This window comes from Eschrichtius robustus, chromosome 7, assembly GCF_028021215.1.
Source record: "Eschrichtius robustus isolate mEscRob2 chromosome 7, mEscRob2.pri, whole genome shotgun sequence".
NCBI classification, from domain to species: domain Eukaryota; kingdom Metazoa; phylum Chordata; class Mammalia; order Artiodactyla; family Eschrichtiidae; genus Eschrichtius; species Eschrichtius robustus.
In genome coordinates, this window is record NC_090830.1 from 99,802,132 (window position 1) to 99,819,303 (window position 17,172).

A 17,172-nucleotide genomic window follows, 5' to 3' on the forward strand; every position below is an offset into this window, starting at 1 on the left:
AATAATGTTTGGGATACAAAAAGGATCAAACCAAAGATGTTTATCAAAGGGCTAAAAGTCAGCTGGAAGATTAAGACAAGTATGCAGAACTTTTGCAAAGTCCAGCCAGATAAGTTTTGTTTAAAAAAAAAATAAAAAGAAGTGGTGAGAATGTGCAAAGGAAAGAGGAGTGGGTCGTAAAGAATCAGAAAATCTTCATGGATATGAGAAGATAATATTTAAGAGAAACCATGAAAGTTGGGCAGAATTCCAAAAGAAAAAACATGGAAAAGGAGAGGGAGTCTCAGACAGAGGCACAGAACTTGGAAAGAGCAAGATATGATTGGAGAACAGTAAAAGTAGATTGCTTTGCTAGGAACCTAACACACATAGGGCTGTTTCACCTGCCGGACCTTGCATCAGTCAGTCCTAATAGGAGACAGTTGGCAAAGGGACTAATTACAAACATGTGAGTGCGGGGTAGGGGAATTAAAAGAGACAGTGCAGGAACCTGGGGCTCACCCACTCCTGCACCCAAGGGGACAAGGGGCTACAGAAGGAACAGGAAATCTAAAGGAGACAGTATTCTAAAGGGCACGTCTCTGAGAAAAGTAATGACCTTTGGCCAGTGGACACGTCCAGGCCAAGGCGACCTCTCAGAGAGGGAGCCAAGAGAAGAAATGGCTTGAACTCACTGTTTTCTCTCCCTCCATCCTCCTGCCAGTCCTCTCCATTGGCCAAATCCAATCATAATCCAGAAGGCCCAGGAGCCCTGAAGAGGGTGCCATGCAGAACACCCTGCCGGAGCTGGGAGGCTGGAGACCAGTGGGAAGTGGATCTGGAGGGCAAATAAATGGTCTCCCAGCACAGGCCCTTCAGACACAGTGGGGCCTGGGCTTATGAGCCTACAGAAGAGTTTGAATCCTGATAGTGGGGGAAAAGTACTGACTCCAAAAACACAAAAAGAAAACGGCAGCACAAAAATTAATGTATATTTAAATGCATGTCTATGAAACAAAACATTATTTCTTCTTCATTGATGATTATATTTATTATCATAACAATGTTATTACTTTGAAAACAGTTTGTAGATTAGTTTCTCAATTTGAAAACATTCTTGAGGGATATATGATGCCTACTGAGAAGGGATCATCATAAATTAAATGCTAAATAATTACATTGGAATAATCACAGTGGAAAAGTATTCAAATTGTTTCCAATTTTTGCAGCTAATATATTTAGAGCTAGATATTTTTATAGCAATGTATACATGTATTATGTAGTTAAATACATATTCAGTGTAATTATAAATATATATACTAAATATTATAATAATATTTAACTATAATGTGGTATGGGAAAATCAAAAGTAAGTTTGCCTAGGAACTATGAAGGTTTTTAAGTATACATATGGATATTTATATTTAATTTATTAGACAAGGTGAGGCTTTGAAGGTTTTTTTTGTGCAGTGGAGTAATGATCATGTTAACAAATTAGGGAAATTAACCTCTTAAGAATTGAAGTTTCATAGAGTAGAGAGAGAGATGTAATTGGAACTAGTTAAAAAACTATTATAGTCGCTCAAATGTGAAGAAATAAGGGCTTGAATAAGGGTGGGAATGGAATGTAGGAGAGAGCTCTATACAAGACTATGGGGGGGGGGTGAATTCAAAGGGTCAAGCAACTGATTGGATATAGCAGTGAGAAAGAAAGATGAGTCATTATAGGTTTTCAATATAGGAGACCAGAAAAAGGCTGATAGGGAAGTCAAGAAGAGAAACCTATTTGGAAAGAAAGGTGATGAATTGAAGTTTGCACGTGATTATTCACTTATTCTGTAAATACTTGTGAATGTCTACGACGTGAAAGAAATCTTGCTGGGCTTGTGGCTATACAGGTTAATAAGATATTGTCCTAGATCTTGAAACATCTAAACCAAATAAGTGAAATACAGTACTGGGTTTAAAACAGGGTTAGAGGGGCAGAGTAATGCAGAACAAAATCTGTTACAGTAAGAAATTTGACTTGGCAGTTAAAATATTAAAAACATCTCTTGATATGGAAGTTCCTATAAGCAGAGACCTATCTGGGTATCTTATCTTCCTCGAGACAGGACCGAAGACAAAGAATTACATCCAAGGTCACCCCATTTCTTTAATACTCCAAGTCTGTTTCTTCTAATTACATCAACATCAATATAATAGAGTTGAATATGAGCTGAATTCTATCTCTCAGTGTGGTCCATCTAACATATTTGATGCTGACTCCAGCTACTAAAAAGTAGGGTAGATACATGTAACTAGGAACAAGAGGCTGACCAAAATGATTAGGATGAGCATAAAGCACAAATTTTGTCCAGCAGACTTCAGTGATGCAGGAACCACTGAATCACTCATGAAATCATGAGCTGCTGTGAAAGGGAATTTTTGCAGGAACACTTTACATCATTTCTTTTCTTTATAACAAATGACATTCTTATTTGAAAGAAGCCACCAACTGTTTCCTCAAAACACCTTGTCCCTTTGATAAGAAATTCATCAATCTATCAAGTATTTGTTGAGAGCTATCTTTGGCTCTTGTGTATGCATGCAGCACATAAAAGCAAGTCACATTTGTAGATCTACACACAGCCATTATCTTCGATATCTGGATCTGGTTACAAAATGTCAGAAACTTGTGTCAGAAAAAAACCACTTCAACAATTCTTGAGGACAAGTTTTAAGTAGTGCCTGACTTGAGAAACTTCAGTACTGCCCTGCCATCCCTGTTTGTTAGTTCCCAGCTGTTTAGCAGATCAAAAGGTTGCTTCATAAGGAAGCACCTACAGGGGACAATGCAGTACCCTCAATGATTCCTCTTCCTTAAGCAGGGCCCCACTTTTAAGCCTCACTTCTCTTCCAGTAAAAATTCACCTATTGCGTAGCTGCACCAAGGAGTAAGACACGTACCTGGCTGGCAGCTGGAAAGGCCTGATATGCTGCCCATGCCAAGGTGTTAACAATTGGTAAGATCTTTTATTGGTTTCTTTTCATCTTCATTACACTGTGCTAGGTACTGGAGATTATATTCCATCCATAATTAACCTAAAATTTCTTAGAATAATTATATAAATAGGTAATTAAAAATATATATCACATATAAATATTACATAATTCTGTGTCTCAGTAACGGTATTCACTTAATAAATTTGTAACTAATATGTCGATAGACAGTGGCCAGTTTTTCACTGTCAAACCTGTTGATAGATTATATGCAATTTACCAACAAACCACTCAGGGAAAACTCAGCTGGCACACAAAACAAGAACCTATGAAAAGATAAGATACGTATGTCGATGGAAAAAAATTGCACAATCTAAAAGTTGAGAATTACGTTTTATTCTGTGGATATTCTGAGGACTTCAAGCCCAGGAGACAGCCTCTCAGATAGCTCTAAGGGATTGCTCTGAAGAGGGAAGAGAAGAGCCAGGATATGTAGGAGTTTTTGCAACAAAGACCAGGTAGTTGGAACATCAAAAGATTACTGTTAGTTAAAGAAAGCCAGATATCTCAAGTTAAGGAATTTAGCACTTTCTATGTATAGGAAGATGCAAAACTCTGTGCTCATTGAAATCATTCCTTTGATATGCACCTCAGCGCTCTGGGGCCAGTATCCTGTGTTTTCTCATCCTGAGTTTCCTCAGGATCACCGTTGGGGGAGTATGTAATGTGATGGCTCGATGGCTGCAACATCCTTTGTTTACTGATATGAGAGGCAATATTCTTCATTCACACATATAAGTGAAACAGTCAGTAAACACAGCAGCAACTAGACTAACGCTTAGAAGGAGACGTGTTACTAGGGCTCAGCCACACCTGGTTGTCTTCATATCTTTTCACGTTGCTTTTTCCTTGCTGTCTAAAACAGGTGCTGGATGGGTCCCCCATCGAAGTGACCCTAGCCAAACCAGTGGACAAGGATAGTTATGTTAGGTACACCCGAGGAACAGGTGGAAGGGGCACCATGCTTCAGGGAGAGTACACCTACTCCTTGGGCCATGTTTATGATCCCACCACAGCCTACCTTGGAGCTCCTGTCTTCTATGCCCCCCAGGCCTACACAGCGATTCCCAGCCTTCATTTCCCAGCCACCAAAGGACATCTTGGCAACAGGGCCATTATCAGAGCCCCTTCCGTTAGAGGTAACATTAATCAGCTCTTGCCTTAGGAAAAAACTCTGCGATTTCAAATGCTTTGTATTGCAATAGCCTTAGACAAATTGGATGGGTCCACTGGGAGACAAGAACTGGAAAATTGTTTATTGAAAATCAGATATTATATCAATAGTTTTCCTTCCATATGAATCTTTTTTCACATTACAACTGGTTATTGAAAAAACTTGGTCGGAACACAGTATAAATGAGTCTAATGTACACATTTGATCTTTGCATGGGCCCGTAAAATGTGTACAAACTAAAACTCGGGTCCACAATTATTAGTTTCTTCCTTATCACTGTACTACCATATTGAAGTCATATGTGACTCATTACAAAACTTCCAACTGAGAGCAGTATGGTTCAGTGGAAACCAGTTACCTCAAATATCAAGACACATGTGTATTGGATGGTGAGTCAGTGCCATAACATCCATATATAAATCACAATTTATCATAAATATATTCTAACAGATATATGAGATGCTCTCATCTGACCTCCCCCAAGAAATATGTGCTATGCCTTCTAGAAAGCCACATTACTGAGGAACTCAACTTGTTTCTCCAGGATATCGGGAAACAAATAGTAAAGTCCAAATAGAAAAATAAAAAACAAACAAAAAAAAACGCAACCTCAATCTTACTGCCAAACAACACATCTTTCCTGCTGAATCCTGTGAGAATTCCAAATGTTCAAGCAGTTTTCTGAGCTCAGTTATTTCAAAAAATGTAAAAGATAAGGAAAGCATGTTTTATTTTCAAGAAACTGTTTTGTCTCTGCCTAATGGGATACTTCAGAGTGATTCTGCTAGGAACCAATGCCTGCAGAATCTCAGATCTGTCTGCCAAATATGACACCAGTCTGAGCAATTCAACAGCAAACTGTGTACTTAATTCTATTCTCGGGCTTGACTAGAAGCAAAGGGGCATGTCCAGATTACTGTGGAAACAATTATCTTACTGTGTTTTACTATTTTTCAGGAGAACTGAATTGACCATCCTAGGAACTCTAGTCTTCAACAGCCTTAAAATTTCCATACTCATAATACAATCACTCCACCCAAAATTGTAATGTAAAAGAAATCTTCAGGATTTCCTTCAGGATAATCTGTCTATAGATTTGATAATTATGTCATTAAAACATTGTACATTTATAATCTAAAATCACATCATTAAGCAATCCCTACATTAAGTATAAGTTGTCAACCAGTTGTAATGTAGGAAAAAAACAAACTTCACTCCAAGGGAAAAAATACCTGTCTTATAACAAGAAAGGAATCAATGAATGATATTCATGGATGAAGGGTAATCAATTTAATTTTTTATCTCTTTATGCCACCAATAGGGAATCAAAGTAGCAATGTGGCAAAACAAAAAATCAAAAGGAATCTATTAATGAAACTCAATGGAAATTTAAGCCTCACATTGATAGAATATAAGAGAGAAAATGGTGAGTTTTAAAACACATTTTCTAAATGTTGGTTTTCCAGCAGGCCATCATGAATGGAATATTAGGGAAACTAGAATTCATTTCTAATTTACTGATCAAAGACAAAAAGGCAAGATTTATTTTAATACATGTGGTCATATTATGCTGGGATGTTTTAATAAATACCTTCCCAACATTTATTAGTCTACAGAAAAACGTCAACGAAAGGTTAACTGAAGAGAGAAATTGCAAAATTTCTCTGTACCAAAGTTTTCAAGTTGCACGTGTACTTATCCATAGCTTTGATAGTATTGCTTTCTTCCACAGACAGTTAAAAAAAAAAAAAAAAAAAAAAAGACACCTGTGGTGAACCCTATCTTATGTTGAGTTTCATTATATTAGAATCCTGGAGTTTTCTATCCGTCTTCAGGGAAATAATCAATGTGACTTGGGCTAACTTTTCCATTACAGTAAGATTCAGGGTGATTTTCTGGTGGTTTGATTCGGTTTAATGCCTTCTTACATTCCTAGAAATTTACATGAATGTACCTGTAGGGGCTGCGGGAGTGAGAGGACTGGGCGGCCGTGGCTATTTGGCTTACACAGGCCTGGGTCGAGGATACCAGGTCAAAGGAGACAAGAGAGAAGACAAACTCTATGATCTTTTGCCTGGGATGGAGCTCACCCCAATGAATCCTGTCACTTTAAAACCCCAAGGAATTAAACTTCCTCCACAGGTAGGTAATGTTATTCCAGAGATAACTTGGATAGTTTGTATACGTTGGGCCAAAGACCATCATTCACCATTCATCAAAGGATTTGACTTGATCCCTACTTCAGCTGTTGTCTTGTTTTGTTTTGTTTCATTAAATAGATACAGTGGCCAATCAACATAATGTACTGTGAGAGAAAAGTGGGTGTTGAGTACAATTGTTTCATTTTTAGACTCTTTTTATTTTAAATTATGAAATTTGACATCTTAAGTAATCTTCCACTGAAATGCAAGGATCCTGAGCACTACCAAGAATTATCAACCAATACTTTAAATGAGAATAAAATGAAGCAAGGCTGGTTGGCAAATGAAGAGCACTCATGACAGGGAATGAATAGATCATTTAGAACATCGTTTATTGGAAGCACCGTGTATAAGAGAGAACACTGTGCTATCTCTGGTGTATCATTACTCATATTAACTATAAGATGCCATCAGCCATAACGAATCAAGTCATCTACAGTGACTGTATTTGGACAGTAACATTAAGGTAAATTTTTTGCTTTCATTTCACAATTCTAAGTTTCCATGTTTCTGCATGTGGCTATGATTTTATTATCGGAAAATTAAAAGTTATAAAAGTTGTTCCAGTATGGAAACTGAACAACAGGGTTAAAAATAAAACAAAACAGGATCTGTGTTAACCTTACACTGTCCCCTCTGGACGTGCAGTCCATGCTGGACTCTCTGCAGAGACACTTTGGCTGAATAATCAATATCCAGTTGTTCAGAGTGACAGTTTGTATATCCTAAAGGAAAATTCCAACTCCCACCCCAAAGGTATAAGCCCCAAATTTATGAGAGTAGCCTTATGATTGCAATCAAGTAGAAAATTTGATTTTCTAAAATCTCATCTTGAGTGGGTTTTTTTGTTTGTTTTTGGTGTATTAATGGCTTTCTTATACATATAAATTAGCTCATCTACAGTTTTTGCTAGCCCTCCCCATACAATTTTTTTTTAAAGGATGCCTATCAGAGTGGTAAATAGTAATCATGTGTCTGTTCAAAAACCATTTGGGGGGCACGCATTATGCACCAAGTATTGTGCTAGGTGCTGGAGATGGAAAAGTGAATATAACACAACCCTTGCCATCAAAAATCATATGGCAATCCAGTGAGAGGATCCTGACACATAATAATTACAATAAAATCTAGTAAGTGCCATGATGGAGCTTTGCTCAGAAAACACAAAAGCTAGTCAATCCAATCTATCTTGGGTTAAAACCTAAAATAAGCAACCTAATTAAAGTACTAGGATACCCAGAAGTATTTTTAGAAAATAAAAAATACTCATTGTCATAAATTCTGGGTAATAGTTCTAAGAACTGCCATAGCATGAGTAATGATCTCTGGTTTTATATTAAATCCAGGTTAGAAATTGGTCATGCTCTATAGTAATATATGGGGACTTCCCTGGTGGCACAGTGGTTAAGAATCCACCTGCCAATGCAGGGGACACGGGTTTGAGTCCTGGTCGGGGAAGGTCCCACATGCCGCAGAGCAACTAAGCCCGTGCGCCACAACTACTGAGCCTGCACTCTAGAGTCTGCGTGCCACAACTACTGAAGCCCACGTGCCTAGAGCCCGTGCTCCACAACAAGAGAAGCCACCGCAATGAGAAGCCTGCGCACCTCAAAGAATAGCCCCCGCTCACCACAACTAGAGAAAGCCCGCACGCAGCAACGAAGACCCAACTTGGCCAAAAATAAATAAATAAAATAAATAAATTTACCAAAAAAAATTATATAGTAACATATGAGTAACTATCTCTATCAACTAATGAAAGTTTTTCTTAATTAATTTGTCTCTGAATTTCTGCCACTACGGCTTAGAAATTAAGGGCCATGCCACCCCCAACCAGCATAGATGGAGCCTGCACAACTCCATGGTGGAGTTATGAACTTCCAACAAGAAGAGCAGCCTGCCCTGCAGAGTCAGGAGTTAGAGCTGGAATCCTTTACATGTGTTTGCACAATGGGCATAAGCAAGCAGGCAGAATGTCTGCCAGCTCAAGTAACTGACTATTGCCCAGGAACCTTAGAGAACAGTTTGTAGATGACAAGAGATGCTACAAAACTAAGAGTATTAAGAAGCAACAGTTAATAGAGGAGATAGGAGCAATCTATAAATTCAGTGAACTGGAAAATGTCATGCTATTGCAGCTGGATAAGCGTTAGAGCAAATGAGATAAGAAATTCCACAGACTCAACCTGGGAATTGTTCTGTCCCAAGAGTTATTTTTTAGGACTTACGCCCTGTTTCGCACAGTTTACTGAATCTGCTGACCAATGGGAACATCAGGGCTTGTGGGCCACCAAAAATGACTTCGGCATGAAGAAAATACGTGCCTTTAGGCAAGATTTGGTTTGGAGTAATGACAGAAGAAAAAAACATGAAGGAAGATTCCAAAAATCAGATCATTATAAAAATAGCCAGAAGTGGTGTTTTGCCAAACAAAGACATTGCAACTATCAACACCCATCTATTCATGTTCATCAATAAATACTAACCCATTAAACTTTTTAACTCTATTTTTATGAAAATGTAAACTTAAAACCCTATGACAAATGACATGAAATAGGAATAAATCCTTAGGTTATTTTCTCTAAACCATTATAAGCAGAAGGATTCAGGGTAATAATGAGTAAATCCAGCTACACAGTGCTGGAATATCAATTTTTTAAAAAATGGAATAAATATACCAAACAAATCATAGATTAAACTATTGGTAAAACGTTAGAGCTAATGGACTAAACTAAAAGCGTATTAGAATAAATGGTGTGAAAATGATTTTCATGAATAGACATAACATTTTAAATGGAGTTCAACTTGAGTTCATCTTAAATTTTATGAGTCATTAAACCATGTGGCATTTTATATCTTCTTATATTTGCTTAAACTCTGAAGATTCAAGTTTAAAAACTTGAAAGTTAGAGGAATAATGCAAATGTGATATTTGGAAGGGAAGTCACTTTATTTTATTTTATTTTTTGCTCTTGTAGATATTAGAAGAAGTTTGTCAGAAAAATAACTGGGGACAACCTGTATATCAGCTGCACTCTGCTATTGGACAAGATCAAAGACAGCTCTTCTTATACAAAATAACTATTCCTGCGCTGTCCAGCCAGAATCCTGTCATGTGTGTAACTTCTCCAAATTCCTAATCATTTCGATTTTAGAATAAGAGTCTTGTAAATTAAGTGTATTTTATCACTATCTAAATAAGATAAATATTCAAGTCTACAACCTACTCATTTTTCATTCAGTGCAAACGTTGAGATGTGTATTTGGGATATATGTGACAGCTATGAGACTAGCATCTCAAAGCCCCTAAATTTCATATAGATAATGAAGACTGTGTACTCTCATCAACCAATGGAAAACTGCAGATGTTAAGTGTAATAGAAGTGAAAACTACAGCCCATCCTTTTACCCGTGTAGTATTTGGGTTGAACCATACGAAACTGCCCTTTTATACCTAACAACACCATGCCCTGCCGTTTAAGTTTTGAACCAAAGCTATAACCTCTCTATTAGTGGTTATCACCTTCTCAATTTTACCTTGAGCCTGCATTTCTACACGTTTTAGGAACCATCGTGTTTCACACGTACATTAGAAAGAACTTATAATGAGTTGCAAGTACGCTCCAGGAATGTCATCGCCCACCGATGTTCTAGGTCCATTCACAAATGTTCCGACACACATGTATATCTGGAAGTTTTAAAAGCAAAGAGAGTGATAAGTCCCCACGCAAAATTCCATTATCCGATCAAAAAAGTGAACAGCGCCTTAGGTTTTCACCTGTCTCAGCTACATAAGTTTAAAATGCACACCCTGACTGACTTTGCTTTCCAGCCACCCTTTCACACCCCCGAAGCTAAGTGCCTATGTGGATGAAGCAAAGACATATGCAGCCGAGTACACCCTGCAGACCCTGGGCATCCCCACCGATGGAGCCGATGCCCAGACCGCAGCTGCTGCTGCCGCTTCTGCTACCGCATTTCCAGGTATGGAAAAATAATGCCAGAAATGGCACCCTGCAGAGAGTGTTTGGGAGATCCTCTTTGGGACCATGGACTCACAGAGTTATCTGTGAACCCCAACTACAATAAATCTGATTTACACCACCTGTGACCAAAAAGAATTTGCCCAATGAGTGAGCCATTAAAGTACAAGGCAAGAGAATTGAGCTGGGCAGCAGAGGTGGGGGTCTAGTCTCAGCTCAGCTATAAGCAGCTGTGTGACCTTGAATGAATCAATCCCTCTGCGTCTGGTTTGTTTGGGTTTTTACTTTTAGTAAGAGAGTTTAGAACTACTACATTCTACTACTACTATATTCATGGATGATGTTTATTTGAACTCTTACTATGTGCCAGGCACTGACTTATCTCAGCAACGCTCGTGACATCACAAGAGACAGGTTCTATCATCATGCACATTGTACAGATGAAGAAACCAAGTATCCCCAACAGAAAGATTAAGTCATTTGGCCGAGGCCAATCAGCTTTTAAGCAATCCATGGACTCCCTCCCCAATTCTAATCTTCAGTTCTACTCAGTTCTACTGGTATTGCTTTGCTTTCTGAAAGAAATGTGTAGATCAGATTTTTTAAAATTATTTTAAGACAAAAACTCTATGTGTGTGTGTGTGTGAGAGAGAGAGAGAGACAGAGATGGAGAAAAAGAAAAAGAGAGAGACCATTTCAATAAGTGGCTAATGAGGCTCATTTTATCTGTTCTATAATTTAGGTCTGGGGCATATGCTGATTACTTAAAGTAAAGCCTATTTGTAGATCAACATGCCTTGAGGGTCACATTTAAAAGACTTTCCCCCATTTATTATGTGCCCACAACAAATGCTAATAGTTAAAAATGAATCCTCTAGAGATTAAAGAGGACCAGACAAGAAATTTCTTTCGGAAATTTTCCCTCAGTAGTTAGTTTGAGCAACTCCACTCTTTCTTAGTAATGAAAGTTTAGGTCTTTCGAAGAAATCTGTCATTCTGACTTGTCATTGTGTTGGCATACCTCCTCCCATAAGCCCAAATCAGAGAGTTCTGACTAGACTTAGAAATAAGACATTCCTATCAATTGATTAATTCATATATTGGTCCTGTGTAGGTATGAGAACTGCTATATACCTCACATCCATAACACCTGAGCTGGCTCTCATTTCCTTTTATTTCTCAAAACTAGCAAATGTGGCCTCCATTCTGGCAAGTGAAGCCGAAACTAATCATGCTTCCCGCACAAATTTGACCTCAATTCCAGCTTTGTTCTTAGAACGTGGAGAAGATGTGTGATGCACCTCTTCGAGGTTATCAAGGCAACAGCTGCCACTGCCGAGGGCCAGGTCCCTCCTGGGTTGTGCTGCAGCCATCAGCGCCATGCTTGCTTCCCATACAACAGGGTGTTGACACATCCATATTCTGGGGACTTGTGCCAGGCTTCTCAGTTCTTGCAGAAAGTTAAGGCCCTGTCTTGCAGAAAGCTGTACCCCAAAGACACCAAATTAATGTACTATAAAAATAAATGAGCCACTGCCAGGAGAATTTTAAAGTTTGCTTTCACATTGGAAAGGATTTGTTTTTTGCCCAAAAATGTTTTATCTTATCCTCACTTTTATTTGCTCCTACAAGAAATAAAAAATTATTTAGAGCATGAGAATTGCCTTGGGAATGCCTAAGAATTTGAGAAGATCTTTTATCACTTGCTATGGAGTCAAGCAAAGAATAATAGGCTCCAAGGGAAGAATCTATTTAAAACACAAATGCTCTTGTACTTTAGAAATTAGCCAAATTGAAAAAGAAAATTCAATTTTCTTTTCAAAATCCCTAAAGATAAAACCTATGCTACACACGCACATACACGTATATTTTACTTACTTACTTTAGAAATACTGCTTCCAAAATTATGAAAGTAATTGTTAACATATTTCTCATATCCTTGGAAAATGTACCAAACTTCACTAGCACATTAGTCAGCATTACCGCCCAAAGTGCACGAGCCAAGGAGTGGATTCAATTTTTTTACAAATAGTCCAGCCAGCTTCCCATCACCACTTCCTGAGAAGCCACCAGAAAGAAATCGATGTGCCTGGGTTTGGGCAGACTTCCACAACACATAAACCAAATGGGCTTGTTTTCTTTCTTTTTTTAAAATCAGGTCCCCATTTGCCGCTTAAGTATACTTTTTCCCTTTTTCTCATCATCTTTCACAATTTGGGGATCATCTCAGAAATAACCAGGTTTGGGTCTAAAACATTAACAGGGAAATACTGCTTTTAGATAATAGCTACTATGCTCTTTCCTTCAAAAGTGTTAATCAGCTAGACATGATAGTAATACGAAAGCACATGAGTATTTCCTTATCACTCAAACCCCTTAGTTCTCTGACAGTGAGGACAAGCACTAAGACCTCTGCATACACCAAAGACAGCTCGATGGTGGGGTGAGGTATTTTTTTGTCCTATCCATTTAGACCAAAATGTGGACACCCTAGGTATTTGCTTTTACGGTGCTATATAGAAATATGCTAAAACTTTAACTATTTCTCCTATTGGTCTACCCAGTCCCTACAACCCTCCCTGGGTAAAGGCAATGGTTTTTAATATTCTATTTAGGTGAGGGTGGGGATGCAGCAGAACCAGACCCACAGGGCCCACCCCGATCTCCTTGCCAACCCATCAACTGCCTCCCCTCCTTTACAAGTCCTGAGACCCTCTGAAAAAGTTCTGAACGTCAAACTTTAATCAGCTCAGCATCCTGTCAAGTTTCTGTTTCTTGGGCTCTATCCCCCATGTTGCCAGTTTTCTAAGAGTGAAACGATTCTGTTATAAATGGTTGACCCCACTTTGAGGAACACTCTTCCCTAATCAATGAGTCCAGATATTACATCCCCTGAGGGCACCTTTTAAAACGTACACGTTAACTTTTGGCTTTAAGCAATACGTTAAATTTTCATCTCTCATAAAGACAATAAGCCAAAAGGAAGCAAATCCGAATCCCTTTCATGAAGTTTCCTCTGCCTTCTCCTCCAGGCTACGCTGTCCCTAATGCAACTGCATCTGTGTCTGCAGCGCAGCTCAAGCAAGCGGTGACCCTGGGACAAGACTTAGCAGCATATGCAACGTATGAGGTCTACCCCACTTTTGCAGTGGCTGCCCAAGGGGATGGATATGGAACCTTCTGAAGACATCTTGCTTTTAAGAATAAAACACACAAAACTCAATCTAGAAGAAATACACCTCTAACTCGGTCCCCTAATGATCACAAGTAACACTTGTCCCAGAGTGATGCCTTTCCTGAGACTGTACAGCTTACATTGATACTAAATGTAGAACCATGATATGAGAACTTTATTTCTAATGAAATCCAATGTTAAGGAGCCATTTATCTAACAGGAAGCTAAAGAGCCATTGCCCCCAAAAGTTGTTCTTCCAAGGTTCCTGAATGTCTTGGGAGTATGTTTACAAACCCTGACAGAGTGGAGAGAGATCTTTTAGCCAGCAAGAGTTCAGGGGCTAAGCAGACCAGTAACAACCAAGGGGGCCAAGGAATTCCAGAGTCTTAATCCCTGGCTCACAGCTGCTTTTGTAATACACAAAGTCACAAAAGGCAGAGGGACAGTAGGAGATGCTTTTCCAAGCACGTTTCCCGTTGCCCACTGCATGAGGCATGTTCACAGCCTGGACCTCGTGAGAGACTATCCAAGGTTTAATGGCGTCAGCATCATTTCAGTCTGAAAATTCCATCCAGTCCATTTGTCATAGGTCAGGATCTTCTCATCCCCTGCAGCCCCTGGGGACTAGGAAATTGATGTGATATGTTACAGCTATTGTTAAAACAAATCCAGGCCCATCTTTTATTAAACTCATTAGCCCACACCTCTTTTTCCCTAGAACTCCTATGCCTCCTAAGGATGCCCACAACATAATGGTCATGCCAACTTGAAATGACTTTTTCTCATTTTAAACATTTTGACTTGTCCATATTGATTTATTTTCATCTCAATCTCATTTTGCTCATCTCCAATATCATAAAAAATAAATCGAATCTACAGCATATCATTTATGATACTTTTTGCTATTCAGCAAATTGGCTGAAAAGTCATTTCAAAGGGAGGAGTGAAGATTTACTCTCATTTCTATGACGTTTTTGTAGCACCCAGCCCACCATCCAGCATTCAGAGACAGTTATTAACCTGGGTTCAGCCTTGGACTATCTAACCCACTTATACTAAATCTGCCAAGAAATCTACTGCCTTCTCTTCCTTTTACTTTCAATAAGTATCAGACAGCTTTACCATATCTGAGTCCTTTGGTTTTGAAGTTATCACAGGAGAACTTTATATCCATCACCGATTATTATTAGAAGCCAATTTTTCAGATATTCAGCAAGGATGTTATTTATCAAAATCTCCTAGAGTTTTGGGTCTCTTCTCTAGAACATCTGAGGTGAGGGGGCTACAAAAACTGGGGAGTAGAAGGCACTGCTTTCTTTCCATACTTATAAATGATGGCTTTTTGTTCAAAACAGAAATAATCAAAGTCCAAACACAAAATACCCATTACTACCACTCCAGTCTCATTAGTGGTTTAAGACATACAGTACTAGATTTCCATTTCCCTTGGCTTTTGTAAAATTCTGCAGGACTAAAGGGAAGACATAAACACCAAAGCATAGAAAACTTTGTCAACTCTTGAATGGAATTCTGTGACCCCAAATCAGGCCAGATTCCAATGAAAATCAGGTAAATTCCAACAATTAAGAGTCCTTGTAACCTTTCAGTTCTATTAACTCCAATCTGATATCAAAGGCCTCAAGGTTACAGCTGAAACTCTGAAAGGCCTCATGCTTTCAGCTTTGTTTTGCTTTTCATATTTCCGAGGACAGTGTTTCCCAGACTTGACTGCACATTAGAAATACCTGGAGAGCTTTTCAAACTGCCAATGCCAAGGTCACACCTCATACCAACTACATCAGAATGTCTTGGGATCGGAGAGCCGGACATCAGTTTGTTTGTTTGTTTGTTTGTTTTTAAAGATCTTAGCTGATTCAAGTGTACAACTAAGTTTGGGAACTGCTGTACTCTTTGTATTTCCACTCTATTTTAATACTTTTTTTTTTAACATCTTTATTGGAGTATAATTGCTTTACAATGGTGTGTTAGTTTCTGCTTTATAACAAAGTGAATCATTTATACATATACATATATCCCCATATCTCTTCCCTCTTGCGTCTCCCTCCCTCCCACCTCTCTAGGTGGTCAGAAAGCTCTGAGCTGATCTCCCTGTGCTATGCGGCTGCTTCCCACTAGCTATCTATTTTACATTTGGTAGTGTATATATGTCCATGACACTCTCTCCTACTAGAGAATGAACTTGAGGATACGGGGAGGGGGAAGGGTAAGCTGGTATTTTAATACTTTTTTATTTCACTTTTATTAAATAGAAAAATGCAAGAAAAAATTGTCTAAGTTAAAATAAATAGCCAGATCATAGTTTTACATATATTCATCTCATGAAAAGTATGAATGTGAATATAATTCGTACTGGCTTCAAACTAACTCTTGGGCCAAACTAATTCTAAGTATGAGAAAGTGAAACATTCCTCCTTAAGCAATTCTTAGGTCCAAATTTACACTCCTCCACAGACCTGCTTTCATACTCAAGGAGAATAATTACAGTGGAGGCAGGCAAATTGCTAATCAGTCCAAAGAAGCATTCCAAATTCCAAGAACAAAAGTTTTAATGTTCTTTAAAGTCTTTGAAAATAAACATAAACAGGCACTCTGCATATCTAGTATATGCAAAAAAGAAGTTATGATACAGAGGAGTTTTAAATTTAATCAAAATGAACAATTAGTTAATACAGGAATCATCTTATGAGAAAAAAATCATTATTCCAGATTAAATCATAATCATTTTTTTAAAAGGTTAAGAGCAGAGACATAAATATACAATAATAGCAAAGTATCAAGAAAATTACCACTGGAATATCATCTCATTACTTGCTCAAGGAAAAAAAAGTCACAAGTATTCATAACATTTACTTCCTGAGAACTAGTTTTATTCAAGTGAGTAGATGTGGTTTTATTTTTTGCTGAAATCTTACTTTATTCTAGTAAAATCTAGAGAATTCCATTTAGAACATAAATCATAGAAAGTATCAACGTGTTCGCCATGCCATATGTTTGCATTGCCTTTGCCCAAATTAAGTAATGTAGAGCAACTCCTGTTATGTTGAGTTTGAAACTTTAAAAATCGGGATTTTTAAAAAAAATCAAGTATAGAACCAAAGGTCTATTTTGCATTACGTTTATATCTTTGAACTTCAGAAATTAGCACTTATTTAATACCTACCATACCTTGTGTATCAATATCTCTTTTTCTATTTCTTACTTTATTGCTTAATAGAAAAAAATCTTCATAGAAACAAAATTAAAATGAGTCAACCCACTAAGTGACAACAACAAAATACCCAAACCAATAATTTAGAAACATCTAGTAAATTAGGATTGGGTTTCTAAATGTGAGTAATTAATAGCTTAATGAGAATTAAAATCAGCCCTATGTTACTTAGGAGGAAATGAAACAGCAGTGAGATTAGATATCAATTTCTTATCTAAAAATGCTTCCTCTTCTTAAATTGCTATACTTCTCTCCCACCCCATTAATTTAGCTAGGACTGCCTTTAACTGCCACAAAATATAATTTTCCTAGATGACTATTCACACCCATCCACCCCCACCCAAACCTGATATCATGCCAAACCACACGGTATTCGGGTGACAGCACCC

The 17,172-nt window shown here is 38.0% G+C and overlaps 1 protein-coding gene across 2 annotated transcripts in view; it reads left to right on the forward strand.

The window, feature by feature from the left end:
• Positions 1–16,201, forward strand: part of A1CF (APOBEC1 complementation factor) — a 79,722-nt gene extending 63,521 nt beyond the window's left edge. Inside the window, exons 8-12 of one of the 2 annotated variants that reach the window (XM_068548121.1) lie at positions 3,887–4,160; positions 6,132–6,337; positions 9,375–9,511; positions 10,229–10,380; positions 13,412–16,201. In XM_068548121.1, coding sequence (XP_068404222.1) covers positions 3,887–4,160; positions 6,132–6,337; positions 9,375–9,511; positions 10,229–10,380; positions 13,412–13,563 — 921 coding nt within the window. In that variant the 3' untranslated portion in view covers positions 13,564–16,201. The remainder of the gene's footprint in view (positions 1–3,886; positions 4,161–6,131; positions 6,338–9,374; positions 9,512–10,228; positions 10,381–13,411) is intronic. The other variant, XM_068548122.1, reaches the window with a different exon arrangement.
• The last annotated feature ends 971 nt before the right edge of the window (positions 16,202–17,172 follow it).